Source organism: Oryzias melastigma, linkage group LG21, assembly GCF_002922805.2.
Source record: "Oryzias melastigma strain HK-1 linkage group LG21, ASM292280v2, whole genome shotgun sequence".
Taxonomy (NCBI): Eukaryota; Metazoa; Chordata; class Actinopteri; order Beloniformes; family Adrianichthyidae; genus Oryzias; species Oryzias melastigma.
The window spans coordinates 24,650,045-24,671,084 of NC_050532.1; the positions used below are offsets into that span (position 1 = coordinate 24,650,045).

Genomic DNA, 21,040 nt, shown 5'->3' on the forward strand with positions numbered 1-21,040 from the left:
CTCTGTCTCAAAAGATGTTTTAAATATGAACTTAAATATGAAGTTATTTTCTAAAGAATTTGTCTATTTGTGTTCCAAAAGAGCAGCCGTGTTTTGTGAAGGTCGTTTGTTCAGCGGGGAGAAAAACAAACCAGTTCATCACGTTTCATAAAGACGGCGTCAGCGTGGTCCTCTGAGGGTTTGGCTTCAATCAGAGTTCAGTCTGTTGGTTAAAAATGGCGTTTAAAACTTGTTCTTGTAGCATTTATCTGATTATGGAAGACATAAAGTAGGAAAATTGAGCTTAAAATTGCATTTCTGAGTGTTTCTTTATTCAGTTTGTTGTAAATCAGGAGCAGATGAAAAAATGCAGTTTGAGAAAAATTGTATTTCTTCAATTCTGATGCATCCCGATCCAAACTGTACGATCAGATAGCTCCAATAATCTCTCACCATTTTTTTTTTTGCTTTTTTTCGACCGCTAATGATATGTTGGGGCTAGTGGGAGGGGGGCGGGGTTATGCTATGCTACTAGTCCCGCCCACAACTCAGAGGTAATGAACTCCTGCCGCTCTGCAGTTATTAGAAAACAGCACTACTTTTTTCATAGATCAAAAGATGATCGGATTGGGGCTTTAAGACCATTGTTACTCCTCTTGAGCTCGACGAAAGGCACAAACGGTTCTTGGTTTTTAACAGACATTTATTTGGACACAAAGATTCTTCTACATGCCTTCACATGTTCTTTCCATGCCCCAACAGTGCCCCAACAGTGCCGTCAGAACTACGAAATAAAATACAGAAACTTAAATTAAACTCTTCAATCTCAGACTGCAAATTAAATGATAAAATAAAATCCATACCTCATTGGCCGCATTAACTCAAGAGGGTAAAACTTCCAAAAAGAAAAACGTCTTAATTTCTCTACAAATTCTTTCACTGGCTTAACTCTCGCAGACTTCTCCCTTCTGGACCATGTGAGACTCGTCCAATATTTGCAAATTGTATATATTAGCTGAGTGACCCAACCTTTAACTTTAATATCAAGCATATAGAAAATGGTCCTGAATGCATATTTATTTATTTTTTCCCTTTATTAGAATTTATTTTCAGTTAAAAGGGTGTTTTTTTCTGTTAGAATTCAATCTATTTTTGTTTTCTAGTTTGGTTCTGTAAACGTAGTGATCGACTAAACTCTATCGTGGACTGGTCGATGGAATCGGCTTCCTCTGATGGTCATGTGACTCATGGCGGCTTTGGTTTTTCCCTGTTTTGGAATACAGCAAAAAAAAAAAAAAGAAAAAAAGTATTTTATTTCTGTCTAGTAAGAAAAATGATCCTATTAGGAAAGTTTTTCAATAGAAAAATAATCTTGATTTAAGAAAAGCTGTCTCGATACAATCAGACTTTTGTTTTTCCCTCCATTGATAGTTTTTTGGTTTCTTCTTACTTAAAGAATTTTTGACTTATTTCTTTGGTGGTTTTGACCTCAGAGGACCCTCTGAGCAGCAGATCAAAGGTGAGATCACTGTTATCTTCAGGGGTGATCCAATCCAATCACAGACGGCTTTTCAGGGTCCCGTTGACCCGTCACCACAACAGAAGATCTTCAAAGCGTTCCGCGCTGTTGTGGACTGAATGCAGGGGCAAACCGATTGGCCGGGCTCCTGAGCGCTCACATCAAAGGGCGGGGGGATGAAGGTGAGATAAACGGGCGGCGGCGTTGGGGGGGGAGACGGCGCAGCATCAAGGAGACTCTTGACAGACGGAGGAGCGGTTCTTGCATAACCACCCCGGCGCTTGCCGCGGCGCCTTAAGACGCTCTGACTTGGCCGGTGGAACATCTGCAGAGGCGCCGCAGAACACTTGGACCAAACGGCTTGATCCACTTTAGTCACACTTGAAATCAGGATTAGAGAAATCTCCTGGCAGCAGATGAGAGGCGCGGTGGAATCAGGTCGGCAGAAATTCTGCGGGTCGCCCTGAAGGAAAGCCTCGGCTCCGACTTTAAACTCCAGATGTGCTCAGACACCCCCCCACCATCACCACCACACTGATGGAGGATAATTGTAATCAGGCTGGTGCCAGTTCTCATCACGTCCCCTTAAAGCAGCTCAGACCCGGAATGAGGCGCAGGCGGGCCGGCAGGACCAGATGAAACGCTGACAGCTTTAGATCGCTGCACTCTTAATCTGCTGCCTGTTGGCATGATGTAATCTCACAGTGAGGGATTAGAAGGAGCACACGTAAACAGAGCGGGAGCGCCGGCCTTTGCGCCGCTCTCTGGAGGGTCACTGCAGGGGTTAATGGACTGCTGGAGTCATTTGCAGGCCGCAGGAGTGAATCAGATCCTTGTTTTCTTCACTTCCTGCTGCTTTCAAAGAGCCTCTGAACTGAAGCGCTCCGTGATTATCCTCCACGTGACTCGGGAACGGAGACGATGACTGCGCACATTTTGAAAGAGTTTTTAACCCTCAGTCTTCTTCTTTTTCTTGTCTTCTCCAGACAGCTGCAATGGTCCTCTGGTGTCGTTGTTGCCGCAGTCGTCTTTCCAGAACTCCTCGCAGTCGGCGGCCGGCTACGCCGCCTTCAACGCCATGCTGAACAGGAGAGACGGTGAGTGGAACCTCCGTCCAGCCGGAGAATCCATCTTTTTCACTTCAGTGGAAGATGAACAGGACCTGGCTGCAGACTTCATCAGTCGGAACCGGAAGCCAAAAAAACTTTATTTAAACTAGTAACCCTAACAGTTATGTTTTTTTCTGTTTTAAGCTTTAATAATAGTTTTTCTGAACACTTTTGTCACTTATTGAGTGCCAATATTTTCCCCATTTTAAGTTCCCCTTGTTAACTAAAACGTTATTGATATTAAAAGTCATAACAGTTAACATTTATTCACATTTTTAAGCTTTAAAAACAAATCTGAAAACTTTTTCAATGTCAGTTTGGAAAGAGTTAAAGTTATTACTGTTTTCCCCCCACTTTGGTTTTATTAGAATTGATAGAATTCTGATCATTTTGCTTTAAATATTAATTGTAAAATGTGCTACATTTTAAATAGCACAGGATAAAGCAACGTTAAAACACGCAGTGATGAGATTTCAACAGATTAAAGAAGTGTCTTGTTTTTGCAACTTTTACTTTTATACCTTCTTTTTTTTCCTTTTTTTAATAAGATTACTATTATTTCTTATTTCTGATTATTTCTATTTATTTTTGTTACATTTTATACATCTTGCACTATTGTTGTTTCAAGATCAAGACTTGTAAATCACACAAAAACAGCAAGTCCTCCACAAGGAATAAATCAGGATTAAAGGAGCACAAAAACAATCAACTTCCTTTTCAAACCTTCAAAATAAAACGGGCTACTTAAAAAAAAAAAAAAAGTAAAACTGGAGATGATGCATTCAATGTTTTCATGCATTATTTGCAAAACTTGATCCTTATTTTTAACTTCTGAATAATAATTCAAATATTCAAAACGAAAAAAAAAAAAACCCATCTGCTTTCGTCTAAAGGTAATTTCTGCTTCCGGTTGATGATCTTGTCGTCTGCAGCCAGGTACCTCTCAGTCTATCTGACAAACTTTTCTTAAGAAAATTTCATTCTCAAATCGTCTTTTATTTCTTCTGCACTCTCAGGTCGTCTCCTCTTTCTATTCTGCTCTAAAATGATTTGTCCTCTTTTGTAAAACTGGGACAAAAGTCAAAGCACTAAACCAGAGGACACTCTTCAAGTAAAAGTAATAAAATCTTCCTTTTACTGTAAAATTCTCCATCAGCTGCAGGAAGTTTCACACCAATAAAAAGCTGTGTAATGGAGATTCAGCTAAACATGTTGAAGGAGCTGGTATTTATTCAGCTAAAGCAATTAAGTTTTCTCTTAAGGCAAAATTAATCTGAAGAAAATTTAGTCAAAGATCCAGATTTTTATTCAAGCTAAAGAAATTGTAAAAAAGCTAAAAAACAAACATAAATCTTAAGTAAAAAATAAAGTAAAAAAATTGAATGAGGTTTAATTTTAAGGCTAAACCTAATTTTTAACAGATTAACTTTAGCTCCAGTGTTGACATTCATAGAATTATTGTAACTCTTCAGCTTTTAGGTAATTAACGTAATTCCATCAGGTTCTGAAGTGAGGAAAGAAAGAAAACACTTTGTTGATACAAAAGTTGATTTCTACACAAAGAAAAGTGACTGACAAATCCATTGCAATTGAAGAGTTACAGAAAATCAAGGAGGATATGTTATTTTACTGTCATTTCCAACAGCTGTGTGTTAAAGGATTAAAGTGATTTAAAAAAAAAAAAATGTTAAACAAATTAATTTAGTTAATGTGTTAAACAGAATTGAGTCAACGGCTCTAATAAATGTGTTTTTATTTATTGAAAAAGTTAAAAAGCTGATTTAAAGCTGGAGAATGTTAAACTTGTTAAACTAGAATAAATATTACGCCAGCTAAATTGATTTAGGAAATGTTTGAAGTAGAAAGATTTAAAAAAAGAACCAGAATTTTGAAAAAAAATTAAAAATTTTAGCTGTTTAGCTTTTTTGGCATGAAAACCTCCCCCTGTTGTATTTTTTTTTTTGTAAAGTTTGTTAAAACAAATCGTTGGTTTTGCAAACTATTTTGGGAAACGTGTTAAAATAGAATCTTGTTGATGGCTCTAATACATGTGTTTAAATAACTAAAAACTTATCAAAGCTGAACAATGTTAAAGCTAAACAGATGAAGAAAATGTCTCAAGTTGTAAGATAAAATTGTAAAAATAGTAAAATTGATGATTTTTATTTTTCCAAAGGTTTCCTTTTGTTTTTTTAAGTTGGTGCCTCCTGTAGAGTTTTTATTGTAAACAATAATGTGATGAGATGTGTGTTATCTGTATGTAACTTATTGCACTGTCTTGTTGTTTTTGTTTTGTTCATGCGAACTCTAGACGTCAATTTAAATGAAAGATGAACCAATCAGTCGACCGACCTGGATAAATAAAGGTTTAAACAAAAAAATGCTAAATTTTTAATGCTAATAATTAAATTGACATCAGAGGTTCAGGAAAGGTTTTTTTCATTAAGTTTGTTGAAATCCATCCTAATCTGTGAATTTTGTTTCCAAACATTTAAAGTAGTTTTTGCCCCCTGAGGAGACATTTTAATGATCTGGGGTTTTAGGATTTTCTCTGCAGGCTTTAGCCTCATGTTTGGATGCAGCAATGCGTTCACTGACTGTAGTATTCCAGAGTGCTCCTGAGTCTGCGCCGGCATTTCACCTCACAATCGTATCTGATTTTTACTTTGTAGCCGTTCAGAGCAGATGTGTCTTTACATAAATAGAGGTTAAATAAGCGCCGCCTCAGGATCATCACATTCAGGTCTGGTTCCTTTTAAAATCAATTCTGGTTGACTTTGGATTCACACCGCTCCTCCACAGCACATCAGCAGCTGGAGCAGGAAAGTGTAGAAAAAGCTGCTAAATTTAAACGGGTTCACAGATGACAGAATTAGTATGTTGAAGCTGCTGACATGAGACATTACATGATAATTACAGTGCTGGATGTCCGCACTCGCCTCCCTGCAGGAAAAGGTTAGCACTCATAATTATTTATGAAGAAGAATCCCTCGGTTCCCCTCCGCATGCATTACTACACTGATGACGGCTCTGCGTCGGAGACGTTCAGCTTTGCTTCAAACATCCCGCTTAAAGGGAAAAAAAAGGATTAAAAACATCAACAGGATAATCCAGTAAAACATAAATGAATGGAAGTGTTAGTGAAACCATTTGAACTCATCGTGAGTTCCATCACTGACTAAAGTACAGCTCTGCTGAAGGAATGGAGAGGAAGGCTGCTGATGCTGTGGATGAGATGAATTCAGAAAACAGGAAAGATAATGAGGTTGTCCTGAACTTCAAGATGACCCTCAGGTTGTGCAAGTGACCCACGAAAAATCAAGGTCGTAGACGGCTCCAAGAACCATAGAGAGAATGTGTACATCCATGTTTATTTCTATGGGCATGGAGCGAGTAAACACTTAAGCTCGTAAGGGTGAATTAAGGTAAATTTGGTGAGACACAGCTGTATCTTACGGATTTTTCATTTTAACAAATTAAGTTGCGTGCGGTCAATAAGAAGCCAGTAATCACACCTTACAAAGGACTGGAGTTCAATATAAGAACGTCAAATGACAGAATCACCATAAGTCATAAGTATGAACAACTTCCATTAGCCTTTCGAGGGCCTCACGATACACATACCACACACACGACAATCACACTTTTTATTTTCATAACATCCATTGAGGTGGCTCAATGGAACTGCAAGACACACCTTAACCCTCGTTCTAAACTCTAGGGTCCAGATGACCCTACTTTTACATTGATGTATGATCCCAAAGGTGGACAGGATTTTATGTCTGCCACGGACAGCATTGAAGATAAAAAATCCTTTAAGAAAATAGTTCAGCGCTCTGTCTTGAGGGGTCAAGATGACCCCACTTTTAATGTAAACATGTCTAGGGTAGCACAAGGGTTCCGATCCTTGACTCTCAAAGTCAAGTCGATGTCCAGACGCAATCTGAGATCCTGCGGCACGATTTGGGCGTGGTGCGTCCGACAGTAACCTAATTTTGGACGTCAATGCATCAATTTCGGGCGGCAGACGTGAACGTCAACCAATAAGGGACACAGCTTTGGGTGTTTGACATTTTCAGTGACTCGATCAGGAGGTAAAAAAAAAAAAAAAAAAAAATCCAATATAGCTGCTCTATGTGAAGATTTTTATCCTGTTACCTTTATTTACTCCTAAATTATTTGAGTGGGCTTTGGGTTTGTTTCCATGTACTCTCATACTTAGGTGGACGGTACCACAAGAAAAAAACTAACAAAAGAATTGGGTTAAATTGTATTACTGTATCAATAACTAAAGTCTAAAGGGAATAATAATAAGAACAAACACAAGTCTATTAACCTCCCCTTTTAATACAATAAAATAAAAGGAGAAAAGAAACACAAATAAGTATAGTTTTTCTTTTTTTTTCCTTTTAAACAATGTTTATGTTGAATTCCATAAATAAAAACAGTCGTAAACTAAACTTAAGCATCTAATGTCTCCTACGTTGTAGGCCTGAATCGATCTCAGGTATGTTGCATCAAACACTTCACTCAGTGAGCAAACAAACAAATTTATATAAATCTGTTCCTCGGGTTAAGAAATACTTCCACTCAGTCGCTTACCAGTCCGGCCACAACTTAACATGAGCAAGGTTGATCCGTGTGATTGACGGAAAACAGCTCGGTCTTAGCACGTGTTAGCTCAGGGCTTAACTACCAATTAGTTAGCAATTAAAGATCACTTCTAAAGCTCCGTGTTGAGGCTACACAGTCTTTCATCACATAAAACAAACTTCAGGTAATTCACTATGGATAATCAGATCCACAACCCACGCCACACTGTCTTTTTTAACAGTTAGCACTCACTAAAAACGAGCAGCCCGTGCCTTCCTTCTCTTCCTTACTTTGTGCAGATCTTCTCACATATCCCTCTGCCTGTCTCTACGAGTGACCAAGGAGGACTCAAAAACATTCTACAGTACTTCATATAAGATGTATCTAAAATAGTACCCAGACTTCAGAAAACACTAAATTAACCATCAACACAAAATAGGAAAATAAATAAATACATTTATCCTCTGCCCTATAAACCCTTTGAAACTTTAATAAACATAGATTTCCTAAAGCTGCAAGGTTGTCGGAGACTGTCCCGGTTACTGTTGGGCGAAGGCGAGATACACAGAGCAATGGAGCTGAAGCCCATGAGCCCGCTATGCTAACCAGCTGCCCGGTGGACAGCGTAGCGAGGTCCGTTGCCTGGAGATCCTCCATTTTTATCTTTATTTTTACCCTCTCTGGTTAATACGGGACAGAAATTCTTCAAACTGGCCACAGAGAGACAGAAGTACAGTTTAGAACAACCGTGATCCAGGAACAGCTTCTGCTGCACAAGTGAGGTACACCGCACTAGGAGAGACTGAATGATCTGGTGAACCCAGACATGGTGACGCGTTTGCTGTAGAGCTCTCCAAAACATATAAACCCAAACTACTTGCTCAATATCATCCATGAATTCCATGATGTGGGATTAAACGATGTCCATAAAAACGTTGGTGGTTGCTCCTCCCACACGTGGCCGAGGCGTCAAGGTGCTGAGCAGTAACTTTCACGCTCATCGAAAATGGGCGGCCGACACGAATTTGAAGCGTGAATCTGTCTGTTGTGAAGGCAGCTTAGGAAACTCCCGAATCTCTGCAGAAACTATGTCTTAGAAAACGACGCCGTTTTTTTATTTGGCTAAATCATAATTAAAAGACCACTGGAAACATTTTAAAAACAGATCAGAGTGATTGAAGTGGGTCTTAAAATATAATTTTCCTGCAAACAAAAACCTGAAAATGTGTTTCTAAGTTCCAGCCTCCGAGCAAAAACCAACCGGATGTCAAATCGATGACCGCCAGCACCTCAGAGGAGGTTTCTCCGGCATCTGTCTGGAGGTTTCACCTTCTGTGTTTCTCCTCCAGGAGCAGGAGGCTGGTCTCCCATGGTGACGGACCAGAACCCCTGGCTGCAGGTGGACCTCGGGGAACAGATGGAGGTGACGGCCGTGGCCACGCAGGGCCGCTACGACAGCTGGGACTGGGTCAGCAGCTACCTGCTGCTGCTCAGCGACACGGGCCGCATCTGGAAGCAGTACAGGCAGGAGGACGGCGTGGAGGTGAGTCCGTCTCTGATCATCCCGTCCCGCCCGATGCAGCCTGACGGCTTCTGCTTTTGTTTGGGGTTCATGGGAACACCTGCGGCTCTGAAGCGTTTGTTGTTGATGCTCAGAAAGAGGGTCGATGCCAAAACATGGAGCTGATTAGCATGAATTAGCATGGAAGCTGAGCGGGGGAGGGGTCTGTACCTAAAGGGTCACCAACAGTTTGTATAATAAACAGTAGAGAGAGAAATGCGCCGTTAGATTCTCAGTTTGTGGTTTCTTTTGTTGGGATTTAACAGAAAATCGTATTTAGAGGCTCACGAAAAGAGGTGTCAACAGAAAAAGGTTCTGCTTTGATCAGAACTTCCTGTGATCTGAGACGAGTGAGCGGGTTTAAGGTCAAGATCACAACCAGGAGACTGAGGAAGGGCTTCAAGGGTTGTATATGCTCACAAATATTTACTATTTTTTAAACTGGTCTTATAACCTGTGTTGTATGAATGTATGCATGTAGTCGCTCCTCGCACAGCCAAACAATACTGTTGTCCTTCTGTTAGAAAAAGTCACAATAGAATCCCAAACAGACATTCACTAATCAGTCAATGAAGATCAGACTTATTTTTACTTGCTGTGCGGAACCAGAACTTTTTAACACTCCAATCAGCTTTTGATCTATTATAAAAGCATTCCCAGTGGTCTTTTAATTACGATTATGCCATTTTGAGCCAAAATTTAAAAAAAGTTGTGAAGTTTATTCAAATTCACCTCTGAGTTGTGGGCGGGACCGTTGGGGCAGAGTAACTCCACCCCCAATTCCAATGGTCCCTCTCTTTACACTTTCTCCTGCTAGCTTTCAGCTCTTCACACTCCCAACATAACATTACCAGGGCAATAAAAATGGCAACCAATATCCGAGCTATCCATCTGTACAGTTTATATCCAGATTCCATCTCAGATGAGGAAAACAAAGACGTTCATGGATCTATTTGTCTCAGAGTGGATGCATCAGAATCGCAAAGAGCAGGGAGCTTGTGGAGTGTATTTTCTATTTCACAAATGCAATCTTTTTAAAATATTCATCTGCTCCACATTCACAATAATTTGAATAAGGAAATATTTTCTGCCATCATCAGAAGAATGCCACAAAAACGTGTTAAAAACACATTTTTCATAGGAGTGCGTCTGTTACCCTTTAAGACTGGTGACATCTAAATTATTCACGCTCTTTGACATGCAGTAAATCTTTGGTCTTTGGTCAGTCAGATGATTTAACATTGATAATTGTGTTTTTTTTACATCTTTACAGCTTGTATCCAGCTCAGAATCCACTGGAATTACACACATAAAGAGTTACGGAAGTTAAAAGAATGTAAACACTGGATCTAAAGCTCCTGGGTTAACACCATAACTCCTAATGTATTGATTTTTTTTAATGCATATCTTTATATACTGATAAAAGTCCACTGATAAGAACCTTTTATGTGTTCCAAAAACTCATTTTCAAACTAAGGGAGACCCCGCCTTTCAGACAGACCTCCCTCTGTCTCTGCAGCAGATTGACTCAGTCGAGTCTTTTAAAACTCAAGTTAAGACATTTTTATTTAAAAGCTTTTAGCTGACTTACTTGTGTTGTACTTCTGTGCCTAAGTATATTTTATTGAATTTTTCCCGCTGTAGGCATCATGTGCCAATTTGTGTTATTTCTTTGTCTTTATCTTCTTTTAATCGTTGTGAAGCACTTTGTGAGGAACGTATTTATAAGTAAAGATTTAGTTAATTGCATTCATGACAGCATTTCTGGAGCTACAACAGAAGTCTGTAGAGAAGGACGTTCCCAAACCATCTTTATATAGAAAGATTGAGGCAGCTTCTCGCTTATGTCACAGAAACGCACCAGATTCCTGCAGTTCTCTTCTTTCCAGCCTCAGCTTATCAACCCTGATAGTCAGGGCTGGCCTCAGTCATATGAGATAGCATCTCCATCTCCTGATCTGGACTCTCTGCAGTATTGATGGCGGCAGGTCAGCGTTGGATAACATCCTCTCACTTCCTTCGACGCCTCTCAAGGTGTGGGAAGTGTCTGGTGTCAACACGATTATAATGCTGCCTCTTTTTGTCCCGCATGTAAACTCCCAGCAGCCCGCTCACGGGTGCAGAGGCTACGAAAATGGCCCCACGTTGGCACATGTCATTAATTCTTTATTGTGTTTGCCCCAGTTATGTCAAAGGCTGCCAACGAGATGTTCGATTCTATTTCTGAGTGTTTTCCTCCTTGGCGCTCCAATTAGCATGGCAGCACTTGCCCACTGGCGTGTCGCTGCGGCAAAATGATCTTTTTTTCATTGTGTTGAAATTACGGAGAAACACAAAGGCGAACAATTTCTGTAGTTCTGTGCCAGCTTTCAATTATTTATCCCCCCCCCCCACCTATTTAAAAATGGATTATCGGGAATGCAGGAGAGTGTGGGAATGAAGGAGGCTAAAATAAGAAGGCGCTACAGTCTGAGGCCGCCTCCACACGCCTGCTAACGCAGAGCCTCAGTGAAGGTGTGAAACAGCAGCAGGAAACTGGGGTGGGGGGTTGGGGGGGGGCTCCTGGTTCAGAACAACTGACTGTAAATAAGAACTGGACTGCAACTAATTTGGTCTTTATTTTGTTGGAGCTAGAAGTAGGTGACATCACACCAGCTCCTTCCAGTTCTCAATTTACATTCAATGTTCAGAAGAAGGAAGCGAATCCGGACTAAAACGTTTTAAGTTTGTTCAAGTATGGGGTCAAATTAGGACTATCTTAAAGTAAATTGGAGATGAGATTACACATTTGAACAATTTAAACGGTACACACTGTGAAATTAAGAAGATTTATTGAAAAATTTGAAGAAAAGAGTTGAAGAAAAAATATCCATATTTTCAACTTTGAAATATCCAAAGAATAAAAAATACTATAAACCTAAACCTATTCCAAAAATAAAAAAAAAATCTTTAATGACATCTGAATTAAAATAATATAATAAAATAAAATTAAAAAAAAATAGCAAAATATTAGTCTGTTCTTTTGTATTTTTTATTTTTTCTCTCCCTTTTCCATTGACTGTATATAAGAACTGGACTAGGTGGATCCTCCCCCCATTGGCACTCAAAGCAGGAAATACCTGCTTGTTCCAAAAAGCCAAAAGTGTTATTATTTAGTCATTTTATTTGTCCGAATAACCACTTTTGCTTTGATACCTTTATGTTCTTGATCCTATTTTTCATATTTTTTCTGTAGTTATAAACCAACCAATCAGAAGCCTCAATAAAAGTAGGTGGGGCAATCAACATCCAAAACATTTGATTGACCAATTTTGTCGTTCTAGTGGTAGGGGCGTGGCCTTCTAACAAGCTCACTCCTGATTGGTGAGAATGGTTGCCATAACAATGCTGACTCAGACCGATCACCGCTCACTGATGTCATCATCTGGGTTTAACAGGACGATGTCTGCAAAAATGGGGACTGAACCGATCATTTGGTTGGAACCGGAAATAAACCATTTTCTGTGGGCGACGTCACACTTAGTCCAGTTCTCCGACAGAGTCAACGTCCTCTTAACTTTCAGTCCTCGATTTACAGTTTCAGTTCTGGCTTTTTGTTTTCGGAGCTGATCCTGATTTTACATGGAAGGTATAAATATATAAAATAATCAAAATAAATTTCTAAATTTCATGTTAAAGCCAGACTTGTTTGGTAATTTTGTCAATATAATCTACTTTAATCAAGTTTCACATTAAAGTATTTGAGGACTATAATTCATGAATGAATGTCATTCAGTTATAGTTCCACTATTAAAAAAAAAAAAAAAAATAGGAATTTTGAGATTCTCAGTGTTTGCAGAGAAACTGTATTGGACGGAATGAAGAAGTATCTTACGGTGTCTTGAATGTTTCATTGTACTTTTAATGCTTTATGTAGAACGGCATCGGGAGTTTTCCTCATTTTTATTCCGAGCCGCTCACCGATCACTACGGCAGACGGTTTTATCTGTTGTGTTTTTGTCGGGATAGAATATTTGAGACATTTCAGTTTGCTCATTACACAGATGAGCACACGCAGACACCAGCGAACACGGCGATGCACACATCCGTGTCCTCCTTTGATGTCTTTTCCTTCAACCAAGACACGTTTGGACTGGGAGCAAAGCAATAAACATGCAATCTCTGACTGTTTAAAACTGCATTCAAATTTTAGTTATTTCCCCCCAAAAATGTAATAGACATTGTTTACAAAGTGGAAAAACGGAAAGATATTTGTACATTTTATCATATTTTTAAACTAAAATTTTGTCACTTTTTTTATATATTGGAACACTAATGAATAACTGCAGGTAAACAAAAAAAAAACTACAGAAGAATATGTTTTGCTTAAAATGTATCCTGATGCTAATTAACAATCGTCAATATATTTGTATGGAATTCTAAGTTTGTCATGATTGAACACATTACCATCAGCCATTCTTTGAGAGGTTTTCCCTCATTAAGTTTCAGTTTGTCTCCATTTTTTTTTTCTCTCAGGTTTGTGACTCCGCCTCCCATCTGCTGACCTTTAACTTTTTCTGGAATTAATCCAAACATTTAGTGTTTAATCATTTTGGAGCGGAAGATATGTGTGTGTCTGTAGTGTTGAGCAAATATGAACCATACAATTATGTAAACCTTATCTATTTTTTCCATTTTAGAATCAGAATTTTTTTTTTTCTTGAGAACATTAAAATGAAAGCAGGCCAATAAAAGTAACTTCACATTTTATCCTAAAGAAAAAAGATTGTGTTTTATATCTTCTTTATACTTTACATTTTCTTGAATTTTGAATCCTTCAAAGTAAACAATAAAAAAAGTGTTTTTGGTGAAAATTCTATGGATTTTATGCTACATTGGTTAAATTTTACTATGTAATGTGGCATTCAGTTCATTACAGACAGACTTTATCATATTAGGCTTTTAGCATGTTTTTTATTTAAATCTCCACACCATCTGAAGAAAAAAAAAAATATTTTCATCCAATTTGTGTTTGTAATTCTTGATTTGTAACTTTTGTCCTCCTATTTATGTGACCGCCACAAAGGAGCACTGAAAAAAGACATTTTAGTGTTGAGTGTTTTAAAATCACATACAGTATTTAGACTTTTTATATGAATTATGATTAGTTGAATTTTGCCCCCCCCTACCTCTCCTCCCCACACTCTGACACAATTAAGTTTTGGCACAAATATCTGGCAGAGAGTGTGCCATAAATCAGATTGACGCCGAGACTCCCAAAGCAATTGTGCCAGACGTTTCACACGAGAAAAACTTTTTTACAGACACACACATTTTGTCTACAGTTACAATTTTTTGTTGCAGAAGCACAAAACTTTCGACATTAATATAACTTCATAGAAAAAGTCTCATCTGATTTGTGCGTGGATCCAGTTTTGTGTGTATCAGGTGATTGATGTACTTTTTGTGATTTGTGTGTTTAGTTAGTTTTAAGCTGCTGTAATTTAAAGTTGTAGGTATGTAAATTATATTTTGTACTTTTTTGTATTCTTTATACATGTAACAATTGTTACAAATCAAGAATTACACACACACGGATACAAAATTTGCACAAAAAAGTCACCACAAATTATAAATGAAGAATTTTTCTCCATATAAATGGGCCTGATGGTGTGGGTGGTGCAACCACACCCACTCTCCATGTAAGGTGTGTTCAACAGCACACTGAACGTGGGTTTTTGAACATGCTTTTAGCACATGGTGTTCTCGCTGGATTTACACTACCGGATACTAGCACATGTACCTAAAGCTGGTGCAAATCTGGTGAATCTCCTCCAGGCTTCTTCTTTCACATCTCTATTCCAATTCATGAAAGATTTGGTGTTATATGATTCGCCGATTGGCCAAAAATTGGAATGACTTTCTCCCTTTGTAATTAATGTTCAAACTGTCGGCACTTCTGTGAATTAAAAAGGACGCTACACAAAAGTCACAACCAAATCTGAGTCCTGAGAGGTCAAAGTTAAACTTTTAATGCACGTTTATCAGCCGTGCGTTTTGTGCGTAAAGGCCAAAAATGGTTGTAAATTTTTGTTTAGCGACTCATGAACACGAGAGTTTTTATTGCTGAAGCCTGAAACGCACAATTAGACGTTTACATGGACTTTTCATTGGAAGTGGTCGCTTGTATGAGACCTAGGTGATAGAATCTCACCAACCGTTGATTTGTGCTCTCAAAGATATCTGAATCCCTTGGTTTACATCTTTTGTTTCTATAAATGTGTTGAGATAATTTCACTGAATTTAGGCAAAAATTGGGCCTGCAGGTACACATGAAGGTTCGTGGCTCTGCGGCCGCGCTGCTGCTCCTGCAGGTGCTGCCTGACAGGTTGGCTGGAATATTCAGATGAGCAGCTTCTCGACTTCCTCCTGCAGCTGTCAGCTCTGCTGCGGCTCAGCCTGGAAGGAGGTGAGGCTGCTGTGCAGAGCTGCTGCAGGCCAGCGAACACCCAAAACCAGAAAAGCAGACTCTGATTTATGGTATTAGAAGCACATTTCTGCAGACCCCCCCACCACCTCCATCACCGCTGCTCTCTGAGCTGATCCATGTCCGTCTGGAGGCTCAAAGGTATAGAAAGAAAAACAGCTCAGTGCTGCAAACAAGCTGGCTCCTGTTGGAAATATGAAAAAAAGATGATTGTTTTCATGTTTTCAAAGTCATTTCTCAACTCAGCTTAGAATATTTATTATAGCTACAATAATGATATTGCGTTTTTATTGCGCCGCTCAAAGCGTAATTACCACGTAGTTAAATGAAAGTGCACAAGAATGAGAGCATTGGAAGAAGAAAATCGAATATTAAATGATAAAAAAATAAGGAGAGCAGAGTTAACCAGCAGCAGCAGGGGCTGAATAAAGCACTTTTATGAAAGCGCCGTTGTGAAGAGGGATTTTTAAGAATTTGTGGCTCGCTGCTCTCATCGACGGCAGGGAAGTCCAGCTCTGTTTGTCTGGGAAACGGTTTCCTTTTGTTCCAATAATTACATGAATCCCTGCAGAGATGTTTACTTCTCTCTCAATAACATGCAATTATTAATATCTTCATTAATTGAACCTTAAATATTTATGAACCCAAGAATCTAAGGGGGGATTTCTGAGGAAGGTGTGGTTCCTCCAAAAGATAGAGTAGCAGATCGACTTATTCCCGCGACGTCAAACTCAAACTCCATCGCTGCAGTCTTTACATAAAACACATCAAAAGTGGCTTCGTCTCCAGGCAGGGAGTGAGATTTATTCCCAGGATGTTTGATGATCACCACTCCTCCTTTAAAAAAATAAAATAAAAATGTCACCATAGCAACCGCGCAGTGTTTCCACAATGAAAAACTCTCAATTTAATTGCGTTTTCGGTCCAACTTCCTGTCAAATTAGCCTTTGCTCTTGATTTAAGACACAAAGACCTCACAGGAAACATTTACTGGGAAAGAATGAGTTATTAAAATCTTAAAAACAGCTCATCCTCGCATGTATTTTCCTCTTTATTCATCTCTCTGGAGGAAACTGAAGTGTTTGTAGCAGCATGAGTACAGAGAAGCAGACAAGAGTCAAGATTTACTGTTAAAAACAAAACAACAACTGCTCCACATTTATAAAATAGGCATGAATATAAACACAATTAAAAAGGAGAATTTGTGTAAAAAACATCCAACCTTTGGATCCATTGCTACACAAAGAGGCGGAATATTAATACTGTCAAAGCAATTAGCTTTTCTAAATTGTATATAATGCCTTTTAGTTTCATATTATGTCTATTTTCTTCATTTTTCTCATGTTCTGTTTACAGATTTTTCTGTCAGTCACGTCGGATTCCAGTTGTCAATCATGAACACCCGTCTCAATTTAACCTCTTATTCCTATCAAATTTAAAACAGGCTTTTCTGAGACCACTATCTTATTTTCATAATCAAACATTTCCGGAAAAACCTAATTGTTTGACTTGTTTTCTGCCCTGTATTTCATCATCACTCCACTAGGGGCAGTAGAAGTGCTTTTCCTATTTATTTTAACATGGGGAAAAAAGATTTTCAAAACTTTATGGTGAGAATAACTCATTTATTGTTATTTATTTTTGTAAATGATGACTTATTTTATTGAAAAAAAACATATTTGTTGAAAATTAATTATTTAAAATGTAGTTACATTGTTATAAGTGTGTGAATCGAATTTAGGACAGGAGATAAATAAGTTTTTTTTTTTTTTTGTCTTTAACATTCAAGTCAATATTTTTGCGTCTTAAGATAACATTGTTGTGAACAAAAATGTACCAAATCATCCAAAGTATCTCGATTGAAACAATGATATCTCTTAAAAAAATATTTGATTGCAACATTTTTTGTGTAAGTCATTCAAAGGGTCTAAAAAAATCTGAATTCAGACAAAGAAATCAAGTTTCTATTAATTCTTTGATGTAAACGGCTTTACAGGGTTAAGATTATCATCTTCAGTGTTTTTAAGTTTATGGTTTTTGTTCATTCTTGTCTGTTCATTTGGATTTTTACCTTTTTGTTTTCAATTGGTTTCATGTTTAGTCTCTCTTTGAGTTTTATGTATTAAATATTTTACGTTCCTGCCTTCAAGTCTCCTGGTCTCCTGCATTTTGGGTCTTCCACTATGGAGAACTTATATTTTCGTGAGCTCTTTTTCTACCTGGAAGTGAGACGACTCGATTTCTGAGGTTCTACCTTTCACTCCTTGCGGGTGCTGCCCGTTTCCTGATGTCATCCTAGAACCGGCCTCACCAACGTGTCTGCGTTTCGCCCACAAAAGTAAACAACATCCGAAACAATCCGAAAGTTTGAGTAAAATCCGAATTTTGATGGTCAACCCAACATTAGATTCTGTTTGGAAGCCCCGGGAGAGGAACAAGAACGTGTAAAGAACTACTCGTGTTAGATGTTATAGAGATAAAGAAAGTAGACGGGGATGAACGTGTTCAGAGGGGAAACGGTGAATATATCTGAGGCTACAGAGGCCTGGAGGACAAAGAGGATTCGTGAACTGAAAGAGGAGACAAAGAGATCTAAAGGATCTACTGAAGGAAAAAAAAGGTCTAAAACTGGAGTATTTATAAAGTGTTCTGACACAGAGTGCACCTTTAATTGTCCTTCAAGCACTGAACACACATTTTCTTTTGTTTTTTCAGTTTTGTACACACAGCGGTGAAAATCTTTCCTTTCAGCTTTTGAAGTTTCGATCAATCAGACTTGATTTAAATCCATCGCCAAAGGCGGCCCAGCTCAGCAGTTTCTTTTCCTTCTCTGAGCTGCTTAATTACTTCAAGTTTCAGTGTGTGAGAGGCTGCATGTCTTTCCAGTCCTGCACCACTCTCATAAGGTCTACAAGGAACCCAGCAGGAACGATTGTGAGCAACCTCTTCCTGCGTTTTCTCCTCTTTACTAAACTAAAACTATCAAGAATTGATAGTTTTGTTCAGATAACTTCCAGATATTTATCTGTTTTTGGATGCAGGCGGCAGCTGAGAAACTGAGCTGAGAAACTGAGTCAGCATGCAGTCGGATTTCCTTCACATTTATTTTCTATCAAACATGATATGAAAACACTTCAGCAAGGCTCATTGGTGTGAAGCCTGCAGTCAGGTTCCGTGTGAGATTTCACATCTTCCCAGGAAGTCGGCGTGTAACAAACCACAAGCTGATAAGTGAACAGTTTCCTCGTTTTTAGGTTTTTCTGTGGATTTGATGAGTTTTCCAGCTATGATTTAAAAAAGCGCATGTTACAAAAAAAATCACCTGTAACACAGAATTAATAGCTTTAGTTTTATTTTGCATATTTAATAAAAACTTTTTTTTTGAATAGTGCAAAAGGGTGAAAATGTAAAACAAACAAGTTGGAGAAATGGGTTAAAGTTTACTGCTTTTAAAAATGTTTTGAATTGTCTGTGGGAGGGGCTGAGTCACTGGCTGCAACAAGATCTGATTGGCAACAACAAGCACCAGCATTCTATTCTTCAAAATTAAGTGTCCAAATTTCTTTAAAAACTCCTTTAATTTTTTTCTTATTTTCTCAAATGTCAAAAGTGTAGCAGAAAAATCGCTCAGCTGTGATTTAAATGTGGGAGGAAATATGGAGGTAAAGATTTCCTAAAAACTAAAAGATAAAATCTGGTTGGTTTACGTATTACTATTAACTATTTTCCTTACCATAAGCTGCTCCAGAGTATAAGTTGCAGCAGCCAAAAAAAATTATAATAAAGAAGAAAAAGAAATCATGTATAAGTCACACTTCTGGAATAAATGTATTTAAGAGAATATCTGATCAAGAACAGATATTTAATCTTGAAAGGCAAATATTTAATGGATAACAATAATAGACCAAGTAATTACACGTTTCACTTCCGTAGCACATTGATGCTAATTTGGCTTAATGAAACATATAGGAATCTGATATACTAAAAACAATTATTAAATAAACGGAGCATAAAGAACATGCAAACAAGCCAACTAAACTCTAAATTTGTCTTTAAATCACTAAATCTTCCTCTGTGTCGCTTATAAAAGGATCTACCAAGCCTTGCGTAAAACTGAGCGACGCTTCTTCTTCTGCAGTACTGTCAGTAGCTAACATCGATACACACACCTACAGTGCCCTCTAGTGGTTGTTGCTATATATTTTTGAAAAACCACATTTAAGTCACACCCCCCGGCCAAAAAAGAAAAAAAAAAAAGGAATTTATACTCGGAAAACTACAATAACAAAAATGTTTATAAATGTTTAAAATTATGACCACTATTAGTAAAATGTGGTGATATTAGACTGATAAATGAATTAGACTGTACCACCTTAACCCGTGTGCTCTCTTATAAGGTCCAGATGACCACACCATTACATTGATGTGTGATTCTTCCCATGACAAAGGTGGACAGGATTGTATGTCTGCCACAGATATCAGTAAAGATACAAATTCCTTACAGAAAAAAAAAAAAAATCCACCGTCTATCTTGTGGGGTCCAGATGACCCCACTTTTTAAAGTAAACATGCAGAGGGTTGTCCAAGGGTTTGTAACACCTGTCTAATTTTAGATGCTGAGTAGGATTGAGCTTGTTTAGTCCTCAGATGGGAAACCACTAAGGACTACTAGCTGCTGTTATTTACTGCAGCCTCAAGGGGGCGCTTCCTAGCGATTCCATATGATTGTACCAAGTCTTGGTAAATTAAGGTGATTGGTTCAGGAAAGGCATCTGCCAGAAAACTGAAGCCAAGTCACAAGGTTGAGGCATTGAGAGGAATTTGCTGTGCAATCCCTGAACAAAAAGAAAAACACTTAGAATTTTGGGATAAAGTTAATGACACAACGTAATTAATGTACATCAGAACATCGCCGTCTGGACCAGTTATTCAGAGCTTTTCCTGCTGTCTGCTTGTATCTGGGTCACTCACCTGCTGAGCTCCTCTGAGTTCAAGCGCTCCATTATTCACCTGTTTAATCTGCAGAAATTAAGTTCTAAACGTGCTGCTCTGTCAGGATGATGTCTGGTTCTGATGTCCAAACTGGACTTTGATGAAAACTATCAAGGATTTGGATGTATCTGTTGTTCTGTGACACAGTGCGGGAGACGTTAAATCCAAAAAGTTGTCTCATGCACCCCAGTGATACTTTAGTACAAATACATCACTTCTGAGCTACACATCTCCTTGAGCTCCTAGAACTCTCTTTTCTCCTAGGTCCAGAAGGTTTCTTAAAGTGTTCCAGGACATTTAGGGGGAAAAATAGTCCAGAATAGTTTGGTTGATCTCTGTAGTGCAGTTAAACCAGCTGGTGTTTGACAGACAAGCTGTTGCTCTTTCTGATCTAATGAGGTCAGAAAGAGCAACAGCATGCCACGCCTGTCTCCATTTAAATCTTTTTTTAATATTCCAATGAAATACTGAAATCATAAAACTTCTGATGTGGTCGACTCTGTGAGTTGATCGTACTTGGGGTTGATCCATACTAGTAGTTGAAGGTTTTTGGATTGTCCAGGCCTGTGGAGAGTCGTACACAGATCAAATCAAATCAAATCAAATCAAATCAAATCAGACTTTATTTGTATAGCACTTTTTAAAAAAAAATGAATTTTACTCAAAGTGCTTAACATAAAAAATAACATTTTAAAAACGAAAGATAATACCCACAAGCCCCACCCTTCCACAAACACGCACAAACACAAACACACATCGACATATCGCCACACCATGAAAGAAAAAATAAATAAATGAATGAATAAATAAATACTAAAAGG

The 21,040-nt window shown here is 38.3% G+C and overlaps 1 protein-coding gene across 2 annotated transcripts in view; it reads left to right on the forward strand.

Annotated features, from left to right (window-relative positions):
- The window catches only part of cntnap5a (contactin associated protein family member 5a), a 163,705-nt gene that overhangs the window by 42,168 nt on the left and 100,497 nt on the right, over window positions 1-21,040 (forward strand). For both annotated transcript variants that reach the window (XM_024286056.2, XM_024286055.2), the window contains exons 2-3: window positions 2,485-2,595; window positions 8,550-8,743. In XM_024286056.2, the coding sequence (XP_024141824.1) occupies window positions 2,577-2,595; window positions 8,550-8,743 (213 nt within the window). In that variant the 5' untranslated portion in view covers window positions 2,485-2,576. The remainder of the gene's footprint in view (window positions 1-2,484; window positions 2,596-8,549; window positions 8,744-21,040) is intronic.